Raw genomic sequence first — 24,430 nt, 5'->3', positions numbered from 1 at the left:
AGAAGGCCCCTCAAATTGTTAGAAAAGGGGATAAAGAGCCTTTTCTTCTCTCTTTCTGATCTAATGAAGATATAGAAGTTCAAAAATTGAGCCCCAGTAAATATAAAATGTTTATAATAGGACAGCATTTTAGAGATGTATGGAGTCTTAATCTATATACTACCAACATGATTCATCACTGATGATATTAAGCTTGAACACAGAGCTGGGGTAATGTTTTCCAGATTTCTCCACTGTAAGGTTACTTTTTGCCCCTTTCCCTACTCTACTCTTTGGAAGCAAGACACAAACTTCAGCCTATGCTCAATGGGTGAGGAGTTAGGCTTCACTATCTTTAAGGGAGGAGTTTCTCCATAAATTATTTAGAATTCTTCTATATGGGAGACTTCTATCTTCTTCTCCATTTATTTATTCAGTCATTTATTTCTATTAGTATGAACTCATGAATACTTATTTGATACTTGACATGCCTCTATCATTTTGGTTTTGAACACTTCCTTAACTTCTGGTACAACAAGATACTCCAGGATCATTTTATATATTCTCTGACCCAGACCTAGAATCAGTCATTTCTCCCAAGTGCCCTGGTTCCTTTTATTGAAGAACAACGTTAGAAACCAAGATTTGGGCCCCAGGTGTGTTCTTTGCTACCAGAGTGTCGTTCTGACTAAGCCCTCTCAGGGCACAGAACAGGAAATATATGTATATATTTTCTAACCCATATATACAAATGTACCTAAAATTATTTCTGTAAGTATCCATCTGTCTCTATATTAAGCTAAACATGAGTTTATACTGATGCTTCTGACTCTAATCTAGTACCACATTATTCATGGTGGCCTTCCCCCAACCCGCCTTGTTTGTTTCTAACTTTCCTCTTCCGCAGTGAGAAATCTGCTTAAAACTATGCACCATTCATTTATTGATCAATCCCAGTATGCACGTGAAGCAGGCTCAGAATTGTTAATTCTGACAATTAACCCTTGTCCCCATGAGAAATAACTTTACCCAATAAATACAGTTCTTTATGTCTAGTTCCCTTTTTCTTGGACTTTCAGTTCCCAGTCAAAACAGTTTCCCAAAGTTACTTAGATCGGCATCTTTTTTTATCTCCACCTTTCATGTCATTAAATATCCTGCCAAAGCATAGCTTCTAATGGCTGGATAGTGTTCCATAAAACAAGCAAGCTAAAACGAACATTTCCTTACAATGTTACTTTGAGTTGCTTTAATTATTATTCTGAGCACTTCATGTCTGTCCAAACACATAGATAAACTTAGATAAGAAAATTGTCTACACAGAATCACAGAATTTTAGAATATAAAAAACTTTGGTTATCACCTAGTCTATTCTTGCAATCAATGCTGAAATAGTCTCTCTCTGGCAGATATTTTCTGCAGGAATGTTAAATTCACTATTTTCCAAGGAGAAAGGGCCCTCCTTTGACTAGCTGTAATATTTAATATCTTCTCACTTCTAGTGTCCCCTAGTAAAATGCTGTGTTTTTGTTGTGGTTGTTAGTACCAGCTTTTAGGACATCAACTGTAATCTTTATTTTCAACCTTGCAAATATGCTTTAAAGAAATCAAATCCTTGAAACTCCTGAAGATAAAATAAGAAAAACAGCAATTGGCTTTTTATATGAGCACTTAAGTGAAGGTTCTGTTAATACATCATGCTTTATTGGCATATTAAACTACATACTGTGCAACTTCTTCTTACCTAATTCTTGTAATTGAGAAAAAAAAAGATATACAATTACATTAATTTAAATTACACAGAATGTTCTGATTATTACTATTGGCTTATAAGACTTGTTATCTTAACATATCCAATCATCAGCAAGTTCTTTTAGTCAAATTATATCGATTAAAAAAATAATATAGGGAAGCAATGTGATACAGGAGAAAAAGTATATTAAACTAGGGACCAATAGCCCTGAGTGTTTGTTGCCATAGAGACATTAATTAATTTTGTAACCTTGAATATGTCACTGGACTGACTTTTGTTTCAGTTTCTGTGTCAATCATACGCGGGTATTAGAACATAAGTAGATAAACTCAAAGGATTCTTGGACTTTATTTATTTAGTCAACCCAAATTCATTTGCAAGAAGAAAGAAAGGGTTATAGCAATTTTTTTGTGAAAAATGTGGCTAATCATTGTTAACTGTGCGAAATGTCTTAAAATCTTGGAATAATAAGTGAGGCTGCTCAGTGCAGTATTGTGAAGATTCTGAAATCAGCCTGCCCTCACTCGAATCCCAGCTTTGTTATTCACCAGCTATGTGACCTCTGTAAGCCACAGGTTTTCTTTAAACTGCAGATAATGATGATAATCACCTTTCAGAGTGGTGGTGTGGATCAAATGAAAGGATGACTGTGAACAGCCCAGTCCTGGGCATGCAGGAAGCACTCAGCAAATGACAGTCATTTTGGAACAGACTTATAAGGATATTCCAATAGTGAGGCAATGACTGAAAAGGTAATATGGTTGAGAATCTTATAAAAGGGACTTGAAGCTACTGCTAATCCTTCTGTGGAGGTTTGGGCTCCTGTATGGTTCATATATAATACTCTGGGTAGAGTAATAGCTACTTGGAGGGCAAGATCAGACGGTGGTGGATTGATCACCACAGTCTGTCAAGAACTCAGACTCACAACTGGAAAGGTAATTGTAGCATTGTGCCAAACTCACTCAGAAAGGACTCCATTTCAGCCAGAAATATGGTGGCCCTCACCCCAAAGAATCAGTCAGAGCAGCAAGTGGAAAAAGGTAAAAGGTCCCTGAAATTGTTCAAATGTCTGAAGTGAGGAGATGGTAGAGGATCCCAAACCTGTATGTAGGACACCAGACTGTGTTTATGACATCTTCGCATTCTGAAAATACTTCTTTTTGGTTTTTTTTAATGTTTAGTACTGGTCTTCTGGGACATTTTGGACTCTATTAACTATGATAATGAGAAACGAAGAATGTGTGTCTTATAATGCTTGGCCCAGGTTTTGGTGATGGTGGCAGGAATGTAAATGAGACAACCCCAAGGCAAGGGCAAGACCCCAAGGGACGAAACTGGGGCTACTTGTACTGATGAGCCCTCCCCACAAGGATGTCCTCCTTCCAGAACAACTCTCTACTAAAAAAAAATATATATATATATCAGAAGGTTCTAGTTTTGTTTACCAAGGAAGATTGTACTCATTTATTCTGGCATCAGAAGTTGAACAAATACTTATTAAATGGTTAGTAGGCCCTGGGAATGCTGAGCAAAACAAAACATGGTCCCTCCCCTAAACTCACAGTTAGAAGATCATGGTAAGAAAACCACAAAAATGCAGACTTTCTTAGCATAATTGGGAATAAAGCCTAAACTGTAAATCTTAGTCTTTCATTGGAGATTAGAGGACTCTTAAGTATCTTCGACTCAAACCCAGGGGAAACACAGCATTGGGCCAACACTGTTGCTTGTCTAGTTCTGAGTTTGGAGCTTAGTTATGGTCAACAGGCTTTTGGCAGTTCCTAAGAGGCAGTCTTATCTTTTCAGCTAAGTCCATGTGTGTAACCCATCTCTCAGTACCCCAGTGCCTCCGAGAACTGTGGGCAATTCCTGCTCTGAAACCCCAGCCCTGTGACAAGATTCTTAATGTAAGAAAAAATCTCTCTTTTTGCCTGGTACCCATTTGGACCCTAGAATACTGACTGTTCCAATCTTCCTATATGAGTGCTCTTGTTACTTCTTGCTTTATCTGAAGGCTCTATTTCTCTGTGCTTCTTCTTAACCTTTGCTTTCTTCAAGGGTCTAATTAGAGCCAACTTCCTCTATGATTATTTCCATGACAACCTTAATCCTCTTTGGTAATGTTCCATTTCCAAATGGAACTCATAGTCAGCATGAGATAACTTTTCACAAACCATCTCATGTTACCTGCCATCCGTTGTATTTATGTGTGTTTTGATTTGCCCAAATCATTTGCATGGATCTTGGGAGCTGAGATCATGATGCAAGTTTTCTCTCTCTTCCACAATTCGAGCCCAAAATGGAGTCTATTTTAGCAGCTTATTGAATGCTGGCTTAAAGTACTGCTGATTCTGAACTACATAAGACAAATATAAGGACAGGTTTAAAGAAGAATGGCAGAGAGCAACATTAATTTCTCAGAAGTTCACTGAGTCAAATTGAATATGTGTTATACTAAGAATATATTCAATTCCTAAATGCATGTATTATAAAAAAAATATTCATAGTATATGATGTGTTGTCTAAAGCTCATCAAATCTTGAAGGAGTTCTAACATATCTTCATCAATTGATGAAAATATTTTATTTCAGCACCCATAAAAGAACATGCAACTAAAATTTCTAAAGAGGCTTGACAAATACATGTGTTGCATGTTTCTGTATTGAATACCAAACAAGATGAAAACAAAACAATGTTTTAATTTTTATTATTTCTCTCTCTCTTCATCTAAAGGACATTATTGAGACAACTGGTGGACTTTGAATAAGGTCTGTGAATAAAATAATGTCGTGATGTTAATATTCTGATTTTGGCAACTAGACTGTGTGAGAAAATATCCTTGTTTTAGGAAATAAAACAAAGTATTTACTCTTTGCTAAAAGAAAAGAGTTTTAGGAAGTACAGTGAAATATTTATCCTTTCCTGAAAGAAGGACATTATCTCACATGACTGCAGTCTAATTATCAAAATTAGGAAATTAATTGAAACATTACATTTACCTAATTATATAGCAAGTGAGAAAGAATGATAAAGCAAATGTCTTAAAAATTTGTCAGCTGGGGAATATGGATGAAAGGTATACAGGAATTCTTTGTACTATTCTTACAACTTTGTAAGCTGGAAATATTTCAAAATAAGAACATTAGATTTGTCATTCAAACCGGTAAAATATTTAAAGTATTATTTATGCTGGACATGCTGTCTTAGTCTGTTTGGACTGCTATAACAAAATACCATTGACAGGCTTACAAACAACAGAAATGTATTTCTCACAATTCTGGAGTCCGGAACACCCAAGATCAAGACACCAGCAGATTCAGTGTCTGGTGAGAGCCTGCTTCCTGGCTCACTGCCAGCCATCTTCTTGCTGTGTCCTTACTTGGTGGAAGAGGTGAGGGAGCAACCTGGGGCCTCTTTCATGAGGGCACTAACCCCATTCACGAGGCCTCCACTCCTCCACTCTCATGACCTAATCCCCTCTCAGAGGCCTCACCTCCAAATACTGTCACATTGGCGATTAGGTTTCAAGCTATGAATTTTGGAGGGACACAAACATTCAGTCTACAGTTTACGCTCGTGTAATACATGTCTCCTACCTCTCAAGTCAGTTAGCATTCCTATTTTACCTCTTGAGGCATGTGTTGTTCCAAATTTTGATGTGTAGTTCAGGCATGCCAGATCCTTCCTCCCAACCATGCTTCCTCTCCTTCCATTTCCAAAACTCAGAAGCTTGAAATACTGAACTACAACGGCCTGTACAAAGTGAGTGATCATGTAACACATATGTGTTAATTAAAGAATGAAGAGAAAGTGCTTTTCTAGAGTATCATTCTGATTCTAAATAAACAATCGAAAGGATGTTCATATACTAGTATTAATTTTATCAAAATGACATTTTACATTTAAGAAAATAGCATAAAGTCTAATACACATATGAGAAAGTTCCACTTCATTGTTTGACTTAAAGAACATCAAAAAAAAGTCAAGAGAATGGAGTTGGGCACCCCCCTGAGGAGTTGTGGCAAAACTCAGATGAGTAAATAGAGGACCCCAAAGGAAAAGTGATTTCCCCAACGTCATGTGGCTGATTGGGACCAAGGCTGCCACTGAGACCTGAACCTCCAGAATTCCCATCTGTGCTTTGGGCTCCCTTACAACAGTCATAAGTTATAAGATCTGGAAAGTCAGCCTCTACCTGTCAGGTGAACAGAGTGGGAGCTAACACATTTGAGCTATTGCTTTTGAATTCTACCCAAGAGGATGCACACGGCAGGGAGGAAAACCCAGAAAGTGGCTACAGGGGATGCCGTTAGGGCCAGAGCTGAGTGGTGAGGTTGGAATCCTGAAACTGGACATTAGTATCCCACAGCAGGGAACTGTGCTCTGTGGAGACCTGCAGCTTCTTCAGAGAGCTCACACATGTGTCCCACGAGAGATCCAGGCCTTGGACGCCTGCCTACACAAGGCCTCTGTCATCACTCAACGTCACTAAGTAAAAATCAGCAACCCGGAGAGAATTCCAATGAATCCCAGTGAAGCAAAAAGACATTTGCTCTGAAAAGGAAGAAAACAATTCCACTCCTAATAGCATCAAGAAGAATAAAATACTTAGGAATAGATCTAACAAAAGAAGTAGAAAATTTGTACAATGAACGTTGTTGAAAGAAATTAAGGAAGACCTAAATAAATGGAGGGACGTCGCGTGTTCATGGACCAAAAGGCTTCATACTTTTAAGGGACTTTCTGAATTGATCCACAGATTTAATGCCTTGTGGGTGAGGGCCACGGCCAGGGCTCGCCTGAAGACTGCCCCGTTGGCAGCCCGGCAGGACAGCTCCCAGAAGGCAGAGTTTGGGTTGGAGAAACCAGTGAGAACTGGAAAATATCGGGCAGCAATCAGGGACGGGCAGTGGGATGGTCACTGCTGGGGGAGGGTCAGAGGGCTGGTGCTGGGGGGACAGCTCTGCCCTTGAGCTGGGAGGAGACACGCTCTCATTACACAGTCCTCTGTATTGAGTGGGTTTTGAAACTCTGTGTGTTGGGGGCTTCCCTGGGGGTCCAGTGGTTGAGATTCCATGCTCCCGGTGCAGGGGGTCCGGATTTGATCCCTGGTTGGGGAATTAAGGTCCTGCATGCTGAGGTGTGCAGCCAATAAATAAATATAAATAAATAAATAAATAAATAAATAAATAAATAAATAAATAAAATGGGTGATTAAAAAAAAAAGAAACACTTTGGAAAACTTAAAAAAAAAATTCTGTTTGTTGGGCCTTCCCTGGTGGCGCAGTGGTTGAGAATCTGCCGGCCAATGCAGGGGACATGGGTTCGAGCCCTGGTCTGGGAAGATCCCACATGCCACGGAGCAACTAGGCCCGTGAGCCACAACTACTGAGCCTGCGTGTCTGGAGCCTGTGCTCCACAACAAGAGAGGCCGCGGTAGTGAGAGGCCCGTGCACCACGATGAAGAGTGGCCCCCGCTTGCCGCAACTAGAGAAAGCCCTCGCACAGAAACGAAGACCCAACACAGCCAAAAAAAAAAAAAATTCTGTGTGTTAATTTCCTTTCCAAAAACCCTTAAAAAAAATAGACCAAAGAAGGAATCCCCTGGCCGTCTGGTGGTTGGGGCTTGGCGCTTTCAGTGTGGGGGGCCGGGTTCAGTCCCTGGTCGGGAAGCTGGGATTCTGTGGGCCGCGCTGTGTGGCCAAAAGAGAAAAAAAAAGAAAAAAAGACCAATGATTGGATTTTTTTCAGTGTGGTATATCCATACCATGAAATATTATTCAGCCTTAAAAAGGGAGGGAAATCCTGACACAGGCTACAACCTGGATGAACTTTGAGGACATTATGCTCAGTGGAATAAACCAGTCACAAAATGACAAGTACTGTGTGATTCCACCTGCATAAGGTACTTAGAATACTCACATTCATAGAGACAGAACGTATAAGGGTGGGTGCTGTGGCTGGGAGGAGGGGAAGGGGGAGTTAGTGTTTAATGGGGACAGAGTTTCAGCTGGAGAAGACAGGAAGTTCTGGAGATGGACCATCAGAGCACCACAATGTGAATGTACTCAATGTCACTGAACTGTACCTTTAATAGTGGTTAAAATGGTAAATTTCATGTTACGTATATTTTGCCACAAAAGGAAAACACGGACTAATGAAAGATGGACGAGACAACTGCTTTGTCATTCTCTCTGAGTGACTAAGAGGACAATGAGGCTGTTGACTGAGACAGGAAGTGGGGGGGAAGGAGCAGGTTTGCGGGAAGATGCAGTCAGCTCTGAGCATCCCTTAGGATGTGTCCGCTGTGTGCGTGTGTGGGCAGGGCTTTGTGCCCGCTGTCACCCACCCTCACAAGGTGGGTGTTCTTGTGTTAGCTTCTTCACAGGGAGCTAACAGGCCTGGGGCCAGGAGGTGACCCCAGGCCTGCCCGTCCCCCGTGCTGTGCTGGGGTTAGGGTGCCAGTGAGCCACCTCTGGGGAGGTGGCAAGCAGACAGGGGGTGATGTGGAGCTTGCAGGATGCAAGACAGAGGATCCAAATTTCCTGAGCTGAGAGCCTGGGAAAGCCACGGGCATGGCTAGGCCCCCAGGAGGGGTGGGAAGAGGAGGAGAAGGACAGAGGCAGCTCTGAAGGAAGACCTACGTTACGACACTCCCCCTGCACGGAAGCTGCTGGCATAGCATCCCCCAGGTCCCCAGGTTGAGGTCTGGGCCTCGCTTAGCACCTAGCCAACAGCTGCCTTGGGGCCTCCACCAGCTGCAGGAGAGGAGCTGGCTCAAAGTGACCTTATTCTAAATCAGGCCGGCTCTACTGCTGGCAGTTGGATCCCTGTCAGCACTCGGGCCTGCACTGGGCTGTGAAGAGCCAGCCTGGAGGAGAGGTAGAGGCTGCACTGCTCTGCGGAGAGCAGGCCATCTTGGCGGAAGCAAAGACCCCAGCAGGCTGAGCCAGCTTGGGAAGACGGACTAGAGGGTGAGGCCTCCTGGTCGACTGGGTTTGTTGGGCTGGGGGCTGGGGGGTCGGGGCGCTGTGCAATTCCCAAGTCACGTGAAAAACTATACGCATTTCAAGGAGGGGGCCACTTCCCAGCTCTAAATAATAGAAGCATCCAGAAGGGAGGAACCAGAGGCTTCTGCCAATTGATCTGGAGGCTGGGAAAAGGTCCCGCAGTTATTAATAACCCCTGTGCTCTGGGAACTGATTTCATGCACCAGACAAAGGGATTAAAAAATTGCTCTTGAAGGCAAAGTGGTTTCGGCCAAAGCTCCACTTTCTGTTCTCCCAAGGAATAAGCATTTTTCTCCCCGGGGCACGCTGAGAGCTGATTGGCCTCATGATAAATCTGGTGGGCTGCGAGCTGTGCCACTGACTGGCATTGGTATACTTGTATAACCTCTGTCTTCCTAGTGTTTCTCTGGGGGCGACCCCCAGCTCAGTTTGCTCAGGTAGTGGTGGGGGGGGAGGCGTGAAACAGGTGCTTGGGTGGCTTCTGGGAACCAGAGCTGAGGATGTATGCACTCAGGGCTGGAATCCTAGAAGATAGAGACTATGTTAATTCATCCTTGCAAAGTGAGTGCAGTGAACTTCACCTTGTGCAACAGGGATGTTGCAGGGATGTTCACTCCAGGGCTGTCCTTGGGCATGTCTGGGCGCACTCAGCAAGGGGTTACAAATAAATACATGAGAGGCCTGAGGAAACACTGTTAGAAATGATGGTCAGCTCCCTTCACTCACTCACTAACCTGTGTGCAAGCAAGTTTTTTTTTTTTTTGGCCGCACCAAGTGGCTTGCGGGATCTCGGTTCCCTGGCCAGGGATCAGGCCTGGGGCCCTGGCGGTGGGAGTGCCGAGTCCTGGCTGCTGGACCGCCAGGGAATTCCCCTAACTGTGAGGAACTGGACAGAAGGTCTGTGCTCCCAGACAGGACGCAGTGCCCGTCAAGTTCAGCCACTTTGAAAATGAATATTGAATGAATCGAACGCTGTTGGAATTAATTTTACAGACAACTAACCACTACTTATAACTCCCTTCCTGTGAGGATTTACTTCATCATCTCAGCTAAGGACAAAAGAACTACATCTTTACCTTGCCCCTGCCCTTCTACCGCTGGGGTCCCCAGTCCCCAAAGCAGGGTCAGGAGCAGGTATCCACAGGACAGTCATTTCCTCTGGCCCTGCCACTCGCTCCCTGTTCAATGCTGGTCAGGTCCATGTTTCCTCTGTGAAATCAGTGTGCCCGGTACATTCAAAGGTAAATTCTTCTTTACAATTCCTTTCCTGCAGCCCCTCTGTCTGCTGATGAGAAAGTAGACCGTAGGTTTTCTAATTCTCTCAGAGCCTCCCACCTAGGCTCCCGCAAGAGCCACCCAGTGGGTCTTTTGTCCCTTCAAACTCATTTTCCTTCCTGCAGGAAGAGTGATTTTATTAAAACACAATCTGAAACAGGTAAAATTAAAAAGACTGATGTCAGAGAAAGACAAATATCGTATGATATCACTTATATGTGGAATCGAAAATATGATACAAATGAACTTATCCACAAAACAGAAACAGACTCACAGACATAGAGAACAAACTTACGGCTACCCGTGGGGATAGCGAGGGTGGGGAGGGATGGATTGGGAGTTTGGGATTAACATACACACACTACTGTATGTGGAATGGATAACCAACAGGGACCTGCTGTGTAGCACAGGGAACTATATTCAACATCTTGTAATAACTTATAATGGAAAAGAATCTGAAAAAGTATAACTGGATCACTTTACTGTGCACTTGAAACAGCAAAACACTGTAAATCAACTATAATTCAATAAAATTTTTTTAAAAAATGACTGACAGGGCTTCCCTGGTGGCACAGTGGTTGAGAGTCTGCCTGCCGATGCAGGGGACACGGGTTCGTGCACCAGTCCGGGAAGATCCCACATGTCGCGGAGCGGCTGGACCTGTGAGACATGGCTGCTGAGCCTGCGCGTCCGAAGCCTGTGCTCTGCAATGGGAGAGGCCCGTGTACCGCAAAAAAAAAAAAATGACTGACAGACCAAGAGTTGACATGGACGTGGAGGAACTGGAACGCTCACACACTTTAGGTGGGACACAAAATGACCACTTTGGAAAGGAGTTGGGCCGTTTCTTACAAAGTTAAACATACATTTACCGTGTGACCCAGCGATCTCTCTCCTGGGTATTTACTGAAGACAAATGAAAACACATTCCTACAAAAACTCATACGATTTTTTAAATAGAATTTTTATCTGTAATAGACAAACACTGGAAACAACCCACACGTCCATCCACTGGTGAACAACCATGGTCATCCACACAATGGAATATGAATTAGCAACTAAAAGGAATGAACTACTGATATGTACATCACAATGATGAATCTCAAGAACATTATACAAATGAAAGAACTTAGACATGGAAGACCACATACTGTATAATTTCATTTATATGAAATTATAGAAAAGGCAAAACTATTCTTTCAGAAAACTGATTAGTGGTTGCCCAGGGCTGGGAATGGGGAAGAGGATTGACTGCAAAGGGCACAAAATAACTTTTTTGGGTGATGGTGGTTTTAAAACTGTATACATTTGTCAAAATTCATTGAAATTTCTTACTTAAAATTGGTAAAATTTGTTGTATATAAATTGCACCTGAAGAAAGCTGATTTTTAAAATACAGGCATAAAACTACTATATATAAAGCAGATAATGGGGTCCTGCTGGATGGCATGGGGAGCTGTGTTCAATGTCCTGTGATAGATCAGGATGGAAAAGAGTGTGAAAAAGAATATATATGTATATGTATAACTGAATCACTTTGCTGAGCACCTGAGGCTGGCACAGCATCGTAAGTCAACTATACATCAATTTAAAAAACAATAATAATAAATGAAGGCATATAATAATAAAAAAAAACCCCACAGTCTGCAAAAAAATTGAAGAAGTGATAGAGGATTGCACAATGTGGAGACTTGACGCAAGATCTGTTAGGAGGCAAGTTCCATCCGGTGAGGCCTGGTGTGGGAAATGGAGCTTCATGCAGTACTCTTCTAAGGCCGTGGTTCTCAGGGCGTCAGGAGAGCTTGGAGAACTTGGCAAAAACACAAAGTCCCAGGCCCTCCCCTACTGTAATGAGCTTGGTCCCCTGTGCTGCTTGTGAGGCTCTAGCCTTATCGGACTTCACTTGTTTCATCAAGGTCACCCTGCTTGCCCCCTCAGAGCTTGGCACACGTTCTTTCCTTTCCTGGAATGCTTGAGCAACTTTCTGATTCCCGAGATTGGGTTAAGTCCACCTGCTATGCCCATGGCTTACTGTACTTGCCTTTCATCAGGTATACCACTTTTAAAAAATTTATTTTATTGAGGTATAGTTGATATGCAGTGTTGTGTTGGTTTCTGCTGTGCAGGGGTGATTTGGTTTTACATAAATATGCATTATATTTCCTGTTCTTTTCCATTGTGGTTTATCACAGGATATTATTTATTTGTTTACATTTTGTTTTTGGCTGTGTTGGGTCTTCGTTGTGGTAAGCGGGGGTTGCTCTTCGTTGCGGTGCGCGGGCTTCTCATTGCGGTGGCTTCTGTTGTTGCAGAGCACGGGCTTTAGGTGTGCGGGCTTCAGTAGTTGTGGCACGTGGGCTTCAGTAGTTGTGGCTCCTGGGCTCTGAAGCACAGGCTCAGTAGTTGTGGAGCACAGGCTTAGTTGCTTCGCGGCATGTGGGATCTTCCCAGACCAGGGATCGAACCCGTGTCCCCTGCATTGGCAGGCAGATTCTTGGCCACTGCACCACCAAGGAAGTCCCTCTCCATGTGTTATTTTTTTTAAAATTTAAGTATAGTTGACTTACAATGTTGTGTTAATTAGCACAATGTTATGCTAATCCCAAACTCCCATGTACACTTAAAATTTTGTAAATAAAATTTTATTTTATGTAAATTATATCTCAATAAAGCTGAGTTTTGAAAATGATGGAAAAAAAAGGTCAAAGTATTACTTTTCAATTATGTCCTTCCATACCTGCCCACTTTAAATAAAAGATGGCCCACCAAAGTCACCAATGCTTGATTAACCTCCAAAACCGTGCTGGTTTGTGCAGTGGAAGTGTGACACAAGCTGAAATTCAGGAGAACTGATGGCAAGAAACCACCATGGAGTAGAAGAGAAGAGATGACAGTGTAATTGGCAAATAACAAGGTGGAGAGTGAGTGTGGGCAAGTCTTTCAAGAAATGTGACCTGAAGAGGGAGAGAACTGGAAAGGGGTACAGTCCCTGACATTTGTTTCCTTCCTAGAACTTACTGTTATTTATAATTTTTTAAAATTATTTCTTTTTTTTTTTCTATCCTACCAGCAAGCTAGTTGGTAAGATATACAGTAAGTCTTACATGAGGGCAAGAACTAGGTATGTTTCCTATTCACTGTTGCATTCCCAGTAGACTACCTAACACAGTCAACAAATATGAATGATTGAATGAATGTATGAGACAAGCTTGAATTTTTGTTTTTCACTCAATAGCAAAGCTTCGTCCAGCTTACGTATGGAGACACTGGTTCTTGTTTGGTTTCCAGAATGTGGGTTACTTATATGCCCAGCCATTATAATCAGACTATATTTAACCTTTAGGCTAATAAATATACATGTGAGGACAAACTCAGAGTGCCTCATCTGATTTGACACCTGCCTATACATTCTACCTCTAGTTCATCAGAAAGCTTCCTAGGTGCAACAGCAAACATCAAAGCATTTCAGCCTTTAATATGGTTAATGCCTCCATCCCTTCTTCTAAAGAGAGAAGGCACAGGGAGCTCTGGCCGGCAGGGGTGGGGGGAATGTAGGAATAGGATACTCTGAAAACAAGAGCTGGCATTTTGGGACCAGAGCTAATGGGGTGAATTCATATTAGATCTGGGTGATAGCAGCAGTCTGGTACCAGAAAGAAACTGCACATTGATGGGGACTGTCAGAGGCCTCAGCTTGTTTTGGATGAACCCTGCCTGCACTCTTCATCTCCCTTAATTTTGATCAGTGGTTCATGAAATAAACAATGATTCACTTCCAGTTGATAATGGTAAAAGAGTTGCCTTGCAGAGAACATCGGAGTATTAGTCACCAGCAATTCTGGTTTGAAAATCGATCAGTTGTGAGTTTCCAACAGTGACTAATGTACCAAAAAACTGAATTGGTGGCTTGCAGATCTCAGCATTGGATGTGAACCATAGTGAATCATGGGCACTAAACAACCAGCTGTACCTTGGTGACACCGAGATGTTTTTCTCGGCCCATTCAATCTACAAAAAGCTGATGGGAGGGATTTAAATAAAGAATGACAGCTCTTCTGATATGATAATTGTCTCCTGAATAGGAAACCTTAATCCTAATAGGCAGGTTTGACCAAAGCACATAAAAACAAACATGTTTTTAAGGAGGATTTTTATGCTAGCAAAGACATTTTACTCTAAAACATTTGTATTGTGGCCACTTTGTAAATATTTGCAGGATGAAGATAAATACCTCAAAGAATTCTACCAATGGTTAGTGGGAGATGTGGGGAAATAGCAAAAGTGAAAATAATATCTGGGCTTTCTAACAGATGGAGTCATAGAAATACTTGGAGTTTTGTTAATATGAAAGATTTGCATTTTTCGTCTATTAGAGATGGTGCGACAGGGGGCACACACTCATGACAAAGAAGGAAAAGACAGGCAGGGTTTCCCACACTGCTGAAATGGATCGAGTCACTAAACTTGGTTAAATGTTGCTTTCTATTCTTCTAGAACTTATTGTTTCTATTTTAATTTTGTGCATTTATACTATTATATATGAACTCAGGGACCTTTGAAAACATGACCTATACTTTAGAAATTTAATAAGTATGACTTAGGTCTCCCAGCTCAGGGGAGTATTCCATTCAACCAATAAATTTAAGACTGAAGAGGAATAACTATGTTCTACCAACAGCTGTTATACAGAAAAACTATGCAGTATCTCCAAGCCTTTATTAAAGGGCATTTTCTTTCAAAGATTCATAAATTGGAGGATTGTTCTTGGACTCAGAGTTGCTATTCCAGGCTTTAGCTATTAGAATGAAGGCCTATAATAGGGAGGTTACTAGTAACTAATGTAACACTGTTTAATTAATCCTTTTTCCTTAAACCTTACTCACCTTTAAGAGATGAGGAAAAGATCCTAAGTTAAAGACCCTCACGGTCAGTGTGGGGCTGACATTGCATCACTGTAGAAACATATTCCACGATTTTTAAATGCACCTTCTAGTTGTAGGTAAAGAACATAATTTGCAACCAAGACGATTTTTTAAAAATACTGAAAATAAATATTTCTAAAAATTTTTCAGAAAAAAATTCATAAGGATTATATATCTTCTTATAAAGCATCAGTTAATCACAAAGTCAAAATACTTTTAATCATCCTTTTATCGTCTTCAGTGAAGTCCTCTATCTAAAGAAATTTTCAAAACTGTCCTAGAGTATTATATATTTGAAAGTCCTCACCAAAGTAGTTAATTCAGCAAGAGTGTATTTAATGCTTACTGTGTGCCAGGCACCATGCTAAGTCCTAGGGACACGATAAGTGAGATGCTATCCTGCTCTCAAGTAATGTGATCTGAGCATAAATATGTAGAGAACTTAGCCACCATTTTGATTTTAATGCATTTCTTTAAATTTTTAAAGGTTTTTAAATTTAAAACCCTATGAACTATTTATTCTCTTTCTACTAAAAAATGAGAATAACAAAGAGTGAAATTTCACCACAGAATTTAATTTAAGAGCCTTTTATTCAGTACCTGGGCAACAAGTAATTCGAAATGACCTCTATCTCTTGGGAGAAAAATGAATATGCTCTGGACAAGACAAATCAATTAATAGCCAAATCAGTAAATACATTTAAAATTTTCCTGGGGATTATTCATGTTTAAATATAGATATCTCTCCAGCCTTCTCTCTCACCTTCTGAATATCCTCCCTGTTCCTATTTCCTCCTGTCCTAATCGTGGGTTGACCCGGTACAAGTCTAGCATCTATCAGCAACATTCTGCAAAAACATTCTTGCCAAGCTCATCACTGATGGTCCTCTTAGAGTGAAATCCCATAGACACTTTGCATTTTGATATTATTTGATATATTGCTAGCACTTGACTATTGACATTGTTATATCTCTTGATATTCTCTCTTCTCTTGGCATCTATGACACACCCTTTTTGGACTTTTCATTCTTTTTGTCCCCTCTTTCTCTGTCTTCTCTCCAGATGCCTCTTCTGCCTGCTCCCAAATAAAAGAGCTCCGTAGGTTTACTCTAGTAGATCTTTTATTTTCACTGTACACCCACTCAAACACCCCATACATGTAGATAATGACATCTACAAAAGTATAAAAATGTAAACCAAGAAATAAATGTTAGTTATATTTCTGTCTCAGACCTCACTCCCTCACTCCTCAGCTTCAGATTCCATATAAGGACCTGCTTACTAGGTATCTCAATTAGTACATCAAGTTCAGCATGCTCAAGCCTGGATTCATTATGCCTCCATTTAAGACTCAGTTCTCCGCCAGGATCTCCTGTCTCAGTGAGTAACATAAGCTCCTGTTCAGCTGCTCAAGCCTAACTACTCAACGATACCCTAAACTTCTCCCTCTGCCTCACTCGACATAACTAACGAATCACCATGTTTCTGGCCCCTACTTATCCTGAAATGACACTTCAGCCCTAGCAAAACCATCCCGAGAGCTCACCTTGAACCTACACCTTGGTGGGTATTACCTCCTGCCCCCATATTTCTCACTGGATAGAAAATTATGCTGTCAGAGTCCTTATTTTCGCTCTCAAAGTTGTATTCTCAGCAACATGGAGAGCACCTGGTGCTCATAATACCAGTCATAACATGTCATAATACCAGTTAAAACAACTAACACAATAGTAAGTAGTAAAACCAGGACCGAAAGCCAGGCAACTAGCTTCAGAGTCTGCTTCTAACCACTATTTCATATTGTACTCAGAGCTTAAGTATTTACTTAAATAAGTTAAATGCAAACAAGACTTGCTCTTAATTCAGCAAAATTAAGTCTCGAAGGGCATGGGATTGTGTTAATGCCCAGGCATAAATATACACCTGAGAGTTAAATCCCTCAGGTATAAATACAGAATTTACTTTTTAAATGAAAATCTCTAAATAATATGACAACACATTAATTCAACAAAACAGTAATGCAACATCAATCATCTTTTTAGCCAGAAGTAGGAAACAACATCTAGCAAGAAAACCAGGTGAAGCATATCCTTGGATTCTTCTGCTGAGAAGTAGCCAGATTTAAATGGAGCTTGTTAATTTAGTGCAATGTTTAAAGTTAAGGTGACTGATTCAGTAGGTACATTACATGCTTTGGGCTAAAAATGTTCTGCTTTTCCTCACAGAGGCAGCTTTTAATTAAAGAGACATGTTGAGATAGAAGGAAGGCTGAAGGCAAAAAGACAAAATCCATCCAGAGAGAAGATATGGGCTAATTTATTATTTGGGAAGTGAGGCAAAATGCTGTGCATAATCTAGTTGCCCCTGGAACCTTTCATGAATCATTGTCTAATGTAAAAATTCTGTTCGTAATGATGATGGGATTATTAAAATATAATTATCATCCTCTCTATTAAAAATCAATATGCAGTACTTTTCTAGTTAAAAATGTCGAGTCACAGAACCTTCAAGTTTGATGAAAATTTCAAGTGATTTACTTTTTTCTCATTCATTGTGAAAATCCTGTATAGCATCCCTGAAAGACTATGTAGCCTTGGCAGGAATACTTCCACTGATGGGGATTTCAGCAGTTCATCAGGCAGGCTCATTCAGCACTTCAGACGCTCTCATTATTAGGGAATTCTTTCATACATGTATCCAAAGCTGCTTCCATGTGACTTAACACTCATTGACTCATATCTTAGTCCATTTGGGCTTTTATGACAAAGTATCACACACTGGGTGGCTTATATACAACAGATATTTATTTCTCACAATTCTGGAGGCTGGAAGTCCAAGATAAAGGCACCAGCATGGTTATGTTTGGTAAGCGCCTCCTTCCTAATTCATAGCTGGCACCTTCTCTCTGTGTCCTCACATGGTGGAAAGGGCTAGGGGTCTCTGTGAGGCCTTTTTTATAACCTCACTTATCCCATTTCTGAGGGCTCCACCATCATGACCTAAGCACTTTCCAAAGGCCCCACTGCCTAATACCATCACATAGGGCATTAGGATTTCAACACAGGAATTTTGGAGGGATACAAACATTCAGACTATAGCAGTCCATATTCTGGCCTCTGGAGCAAAGCAGACAGAATTACTCACTCTCTCACACCTTAATCTTACAGTAGAAAATAGCATTGTAGAGCTGAAAAGGACCACAAAAATAACAAAACATCCCTTTTACAGAAAAGAAAATGGAAACTCAAAGTAGTCATACAGGTCACACAGTTGGATATTAGTAGAGCTATTACTAAAACCCTTCTAACTGACATTTCCCCTGATTCTCAGGTCATTTTTATTAGTTTATTCCATTTATTATTATTATTATCATGTCACTCTTCCACACATGTATGTTAAGACAATAATTGTTTCTCAAAGTGAAATTAAGGAAACACTCCCATTTACCAATGCAACAAAAAGAATCAAATACCTAGGAACAAATCTACCTAAGGAGACAAAAGACCTGTATGCAGAAAACTATAAGACACTGATGAAAGAAATTAAAGATGGAGAGATATACCACGACCTTGGATTGGAAGAATCAACATTGTGAAAATGACTATACTACCCAAAGCAATCTACAGATTCAATGCAATCCCTATCAAACTACCAATGGCATTTTTCACAGAACTAGAACAAAAAATTTCACAATTTGTATGGAAACACAAAAGACTCTGAATAGCCAAAGCAATCTTGAGAAAGAAAAATGGAGCTGGAGGAATCAGTCTCCCTGAGTTCGGACTATACTACAAAGCTACGGTAATCAAGACAGTATGGTACTGGCACAAAAACAGAAATATAGATCAATGGAACAGAATAGAAAGCCCAGAGATAAACCCACGCACATAAGGTCACCTTACTTTTGATAAAGGAGGCAAGAATATACAATGGAGAAAAGACAGCCTCTTCAATAAGTGGTGCTAGGAAAACTGGATAGCTACATGGAAAAGAATAAAATTAGAACACTCCCTAACAGCATACACAAAAATAAGCTCAAAATGGATTAAAGACCTAAATGTAAGGCCTGACACTATAAAACTCTTAGAGGAAAATATAGGCAGAACACTCTATGACATAAATCACAGCAAGATCCTTTTTGACCCATCTCCCAGAGAAATGGAAATAAAAATAAAAATAAACAAATGGGACCCAATGAAACTTAAAAGCTTTTTTACAGCAAAGGAAACCATAAACAAGATGAAAAGAAAACCCTCAGAATGGGAGAAAATATTTGCAAATGAAGCAAATGACAAAGGATTAATCTCCAAAATTTACAAGCAGCTCATGCAGCTCAATATCAAAAAAAACAAACAACCCAATCCAAACATGGGCAGAAGATATAAATAGACATTTCTCCAAAGAAGATATACAGATTGCCAACAAACACATGAAAGAATGCTCAACATCACTAATCATTAGAGAAATGCAAAACAAAACTACAATGAGATATCACCTCACACCAGTCAGAATGGCCATCATCAAAAAATCTAGAAACAATAAATGCTGGAGAGGGTGTGGAGAAAAGGGAACCCTCTTGCACTATTGGTGGGAATGTAAATTGATATAGCCACTATGCAGAACAGTATGGAGGTTTCTTAAAAAACTACAAAGAGAACTAACATACGACCCAGCAATCCCACTACTGGGCATATACCCTGAGAAAACCATAATTCAAAAAGAGTCATGTACCACAATGTTCATTGCAGCTCTATTTACAATAGCAAGGACATGGAAGCAACCTAAGTGTCCATCGACAGATGAATGGATAAAGAAGATGTGGCACATATATACAATGGAATATTACTCAGCCATAAAAAGAAACAAAATTGAGTTATTTGTAGTGAGGTGGATGGACTTAGAGTCTGTCATACAGAGTGAAGTCAGAAAGAGAAAAACAAATACCGTATGCTAACACATATATATATGGAATCTAAAAAAAAAAAAAAATGGTAATCAAGAACCTAGGGGAAGGATGGGAATAAAGACTCAGACCTACTAGAGAATGTACTTGAGGACACAGGGAGGGGGAAGAGTAAGCTGGGACGAAGTGAGAGAGTGGCATGGACATATATACACCACCAAATGTAAAATAGGTAGCTAGTGGGAAGCAGCCGCATAGCACAGGGAGATCAGCTCGGTGCTTTGTGACCACCTAGAGGGGTGGGATAGTGAGTGTGGGAGGGAGGGAGATGCGAGAGGGAAGAGATATGGGGATATATGTATATGTATAGCTGGTTCACTTTGTTCTAAAGCAGAAACTAACACACAATTGTAAAGCAATTATACTCCAATAAAGATGTTAAAAACATAAAAATAAAAAAAAAGAAGTTTCCTCATTAAAAAAAAAAAGACAATAATTGTTTCTTGATTAGCTCTTGAATGGTCAAAGTTAAACAACCTTGTTAGACTTGAATAATAACCATGAAACTCAAAGCAGGAAAACCAGCAGCAGCTCATTTGTTTCTCAGTCAAGAATAAAGTTAATCATGATCAAAAGATGCCCACCCAAACCATGAGAGTACTAGATAAAGTACTTTTAAAAAATATAAATATGCTAATCATCAAAAAAATCCCACATAATTTTCTCTGTGCAACAGAGTGGAATTGAAGTGGACAGTTGTACACAGATGCACACAGCAATGCACTATGTTTTCCAATTTCCAGGCATCTAAGTAATCACAGACCACAGTTTTTACCAAATGCTTTGCCACTATAATACCTGTATTACTATCTTTCCAGCCTTCATTAGTTTTCTTGCCATTTGCTGTCCAGCCCTCAAGACTAAAATTTCTGCTTTCTGCTGTGACAGCACTCCATTTCCAGGGATCAGTGACTGGATACATCAGGATAGGCTGGTTTATGTTGCAGTATCAAATAATCCCCCAATCTCAATGGCTTACCATTTGCAGAGGTATATTCGTCGCTCACACTACATGTGTTGTAAAGGATGCTGGGCTTATCCAGGTCATTCAGGGAACCTGAATGACAAGTGCTCCAGCTAGACACAGACTTCCACAACGGCTACCTAGAAAGGAGCCCCTTTCAGTGCTTCTCGCTGGCAATTAAATGCTTCTACCTAGAGATGACACAAGCCTCTTTCACTCACATTTTAATTGGTCTAAGCAAGTCATGTGATCAGAGGGGGCAGAAAAGTACAAACCTCTCGTGTGTCTCCAAGGCAAGGAATTGAATTATCCAGGAAGCCCTAATGACCACGAGCTCTCCCAACTCCTTCCTCCACCAATTCCCCGACTAATCACAGAAGAGTGCCTTCCTTATTTTTTAAAAAGTTGAGCCTTTGGGAAATATCCCAAGATGCTTCCCCTCAAAAGCATATAAATTGTGTCTCTAGAGAGTAAATAAAGTGGGGAGATAGAAGCTAATATAAATATCATACTACTTATTTTTTTTATGTCTACGTTTATGTATACATTTACTTCAGACACAGGTGAGTGAAAAGGGGTATTGGTAGCCCCTCTGGAAAATAGAACAGTATATGGCATTAACCTAGGATTTTGATTTTAAATTTTTATTCTTTTTAATTAACAAAAGGGCTGGGAATGGGGCCTTGGAAGGGAAGTTCTATAAATAGTCTGCCCTTTCCCATTTAGTATTTTCAAATCAACCACAATTTAGTCTCCTCCCAGGCATAAAGGCCCATGTGTTATAGCAGACTCATCTTTGCACAATTACAGAAAGAAATAGGAACCATTCTTTCCAATGTAGAGACATCTATCACTAAGAATCAGAAAGAACTTAGCCACACAGTTGCAAATGAAATAGTTTCTGACAGGCATTTGTGAGTTAAAGCAGCTACACTTAGGTAAAGGTAAGTTTACTACAACAAAGTTGCATGTTGTACTGTTTAAACTCCTAATCACATTGCAATGTATAAAAGCTTTCCTTTGCAAAATTTCTTCACCACAGATTTATTACACGAATATGTCTCTCCTTAACTAGGGTAAAACCAAAAGAAAATACCTCTTTTTGAGTGGGTGACACATAGTATGTAAATACTATCTTTTATTTCATTTAAAACCTTGCCAATGATTTCTGTATTTTTATCTCCTAGAGCTAAAAAAACAAATGCCCTTTACACTTGCTAAATCCCTTTTATCTGAAAAGTATGAACAAAAAGGGAGATTTTTTGCTTCCCACATAATTTCCATGTTCAATATTTTGCATCAGATTTTTCTCTTTTAAAACCATGAATACTGTTGTCAAGATAATCTAACGGTATGGAATGGATAAAATAGGAAAAAATATGTTCAAAGCGGCATTTAAATTTTCCTCCAGTTGTTTTATGCTCTCCATGATTTGAAATATTACTTCTGAAACATAACAATAAAAATCATCTCTCAAATATATTACCTAATAATCAATAATTTTGCAGAAACAATGACTATGTGAATTTTAGTTTGCTCTCCATTTAAGAATATTATCTGTCAGTGACTAATTAAATTATTTTACAACATTCAAAATACGCTTTAGATTATCCATTGGGACTGTGTTATCACATATGTCAAAAATAAACACACTTGTATAAACAGAGATTGGTAATACACAGATTTGAGTAATAACGTTGAAGGAAAATGTACTAAGATGATTAAGGAGAAATCTAGTATGGATTCCTCTCCTCTGAAACAACAATTGCAACTAAGAGTAGCTAATGACAACAATAATAGAGGCATTCAGATATGCATGGCTCATCTTTGCAAATGATATACGTGTGACCTAGGTAACTGGCCACATTGAACAATAATCAATGGGCTGCCTTCGAAGATACATTAAATGATACAAAATATCTGTAAACATAGTAAGTAGATATTTTAAAAGAGAGATAGTCCTTAAAGACTTTTAATATTAGAGTTTATCTCCTTTTAAATTATGATTCTTAAAACCCCTGTACAGAATTCTATAGGGTAGAATGATTTCCCAGAATCTCACGTTCTTGTTTAGCACCATTATCTAAACAAGGATTAAGGATAATCATTTGGAATTTGCACACCGATGTATCCTTTGTTTTTCTAGAGACAGTCTAATATAATGCTTAGTAACTGGGGCACTGAATTCAGAGACCTATGCTTATAATAATAGCACTTACTTACAGGGTTATCAGGATTAAATGAGTAAGTTCTTAGCATAGTGCCTGGAGCAAAACATATCTTCAATGAATACTTGCTAAAATTATAATATTACATATTATTTAGTCAAGCTACATGGGGAACTTACAAACAGGAAACAATACGAAGTAAATGTGCCATAAAATAGGCCACACTTGACTCTGAGGCAAGTTGTGAATAAACATCTACAAAATCATATTCATTTTTACAACGTTATTGAAAAATCTACTTTTTGTTTACTTGCTGTTAATTGAGTTCAAAATGCCATACATCTGAAGCAACATTTAGTAATAGTGCTAAAGCACAAAGATAGCTTAGAGTGTATATTTTCCCCCAAGTACTTAGTGACCATGACTTTTGTAGCTTGTACATGAAAAAAAATCAACCCTCAGAGTTAGATCCAAGAATAAACAGACTTCTTTTTTTTTTCATTTTGAAAGGCAGGTGAACAGAATGCAATTTAGGAAGCACAAGTCATCATCAGTTACAAGGCTTCTGGGTGTTAATGTAGATAACTTTTCATACATCGGGTTGAATCACTGTCACACGGCCTGGTGGAAGTGCCCTTCTTGCTGTCTCTATATTCCTACCATTTCTGTCTAAGCTTCTTCAGATATACATAAATAATGTTGACTCCACAAAAGACAAAGTTCCATAAGACATGGATTGTTTTTTAATTGCAATGATTGGGCTGGAGAGCTAAAGGAAATTATTGGTACAAAAAGAAGTGCCAAAGAGCCAGATGTGGTCTGTAAAGAGCTTCCTTCACTGTATGATTTCTTCAAAGCAAAATTATATCCTGTCAAATACACTGGAAATTCAGTACTCACTGGGGACATTTTTATACCCGATTCCATTGATGAAACTTATAGCTTATTTTTGCTGACTCAAAAACCTACTTACCTCTGGTAAAATCTTATTCGCTTTACTATATTAGTAAATGTATCTCTTGTAAATGTGTATATGCAACAATGTGTAAGCAGAAATTAATTGATAAATAGGATAATGGTTTTCATCGTTTTAATGGAGCACAGTGTGCACTAGAAGTGCCTCTCTAGATAGAATTTTATATATCTAAAGAAAACGAAATCCACCGCAAGTCCTTGTGAATGAGGCAAGACATATGACAATAAATGAAACAATCTCTTACCAGAATAAAATAATCCTAACATTTCCTTTCTTCCAGAAAGCTCTTGCAGATTTTCCCCAATCAGGATAGGGCTTGTCCTGAAGCATCATATCAGTGACCTGAAGCAATGAAAGAAACTTATTTAGCGCTTTCAGAAATCTTCCATTCAGGTTTAAATATGTATATAATTCACA

General features: G+C 39.6%; 1 protein-coding gene across 3 annotated transcripts in view; it reads right to left on the bottom strand.

The window, feature by feature from the left end:
• The window catches only part of TMEM117 (transmembrane protein 117), a gene marked incomplete at both ends in the record, with an annotated part of 515,344 nt that overhangs the window by 161,655 nt on the left and 329,259 nt on the right, over positions 1-24,430 (bottom strand). For all 3 annotated transcript variants that reach the window (XM_082850801.1, XM_082850802.1, XM_082850803.1), the window contains one exon: positions 24,258-24,355. In XM_082850801.1, coding sequence (XP_082706927.1) covers positions 24,258-24,355 — 98 coding nt within the window. The remainder of the gene's footprint in view (positions 1-24,257; positions 24,356-24,430) is intronic.

This window comes from Leucopleurus acutus (assembly GCF_964270905.1).
Source record: "Leucopleurus acutus genome assembly, chromosome: 11".
NCBI classification, from domain to species: Eukaryota; Metazoa; Chordata; class Mammalia; order Artiodactyla; family Delphinidae; genus Leucopleurus; species Leucopleurus acutus.
The sequence above is the reverse complement of the archived record's forward strand: the minus strand, read 5'-3'. Positions and strand labels throughout refer to the sequence as shown.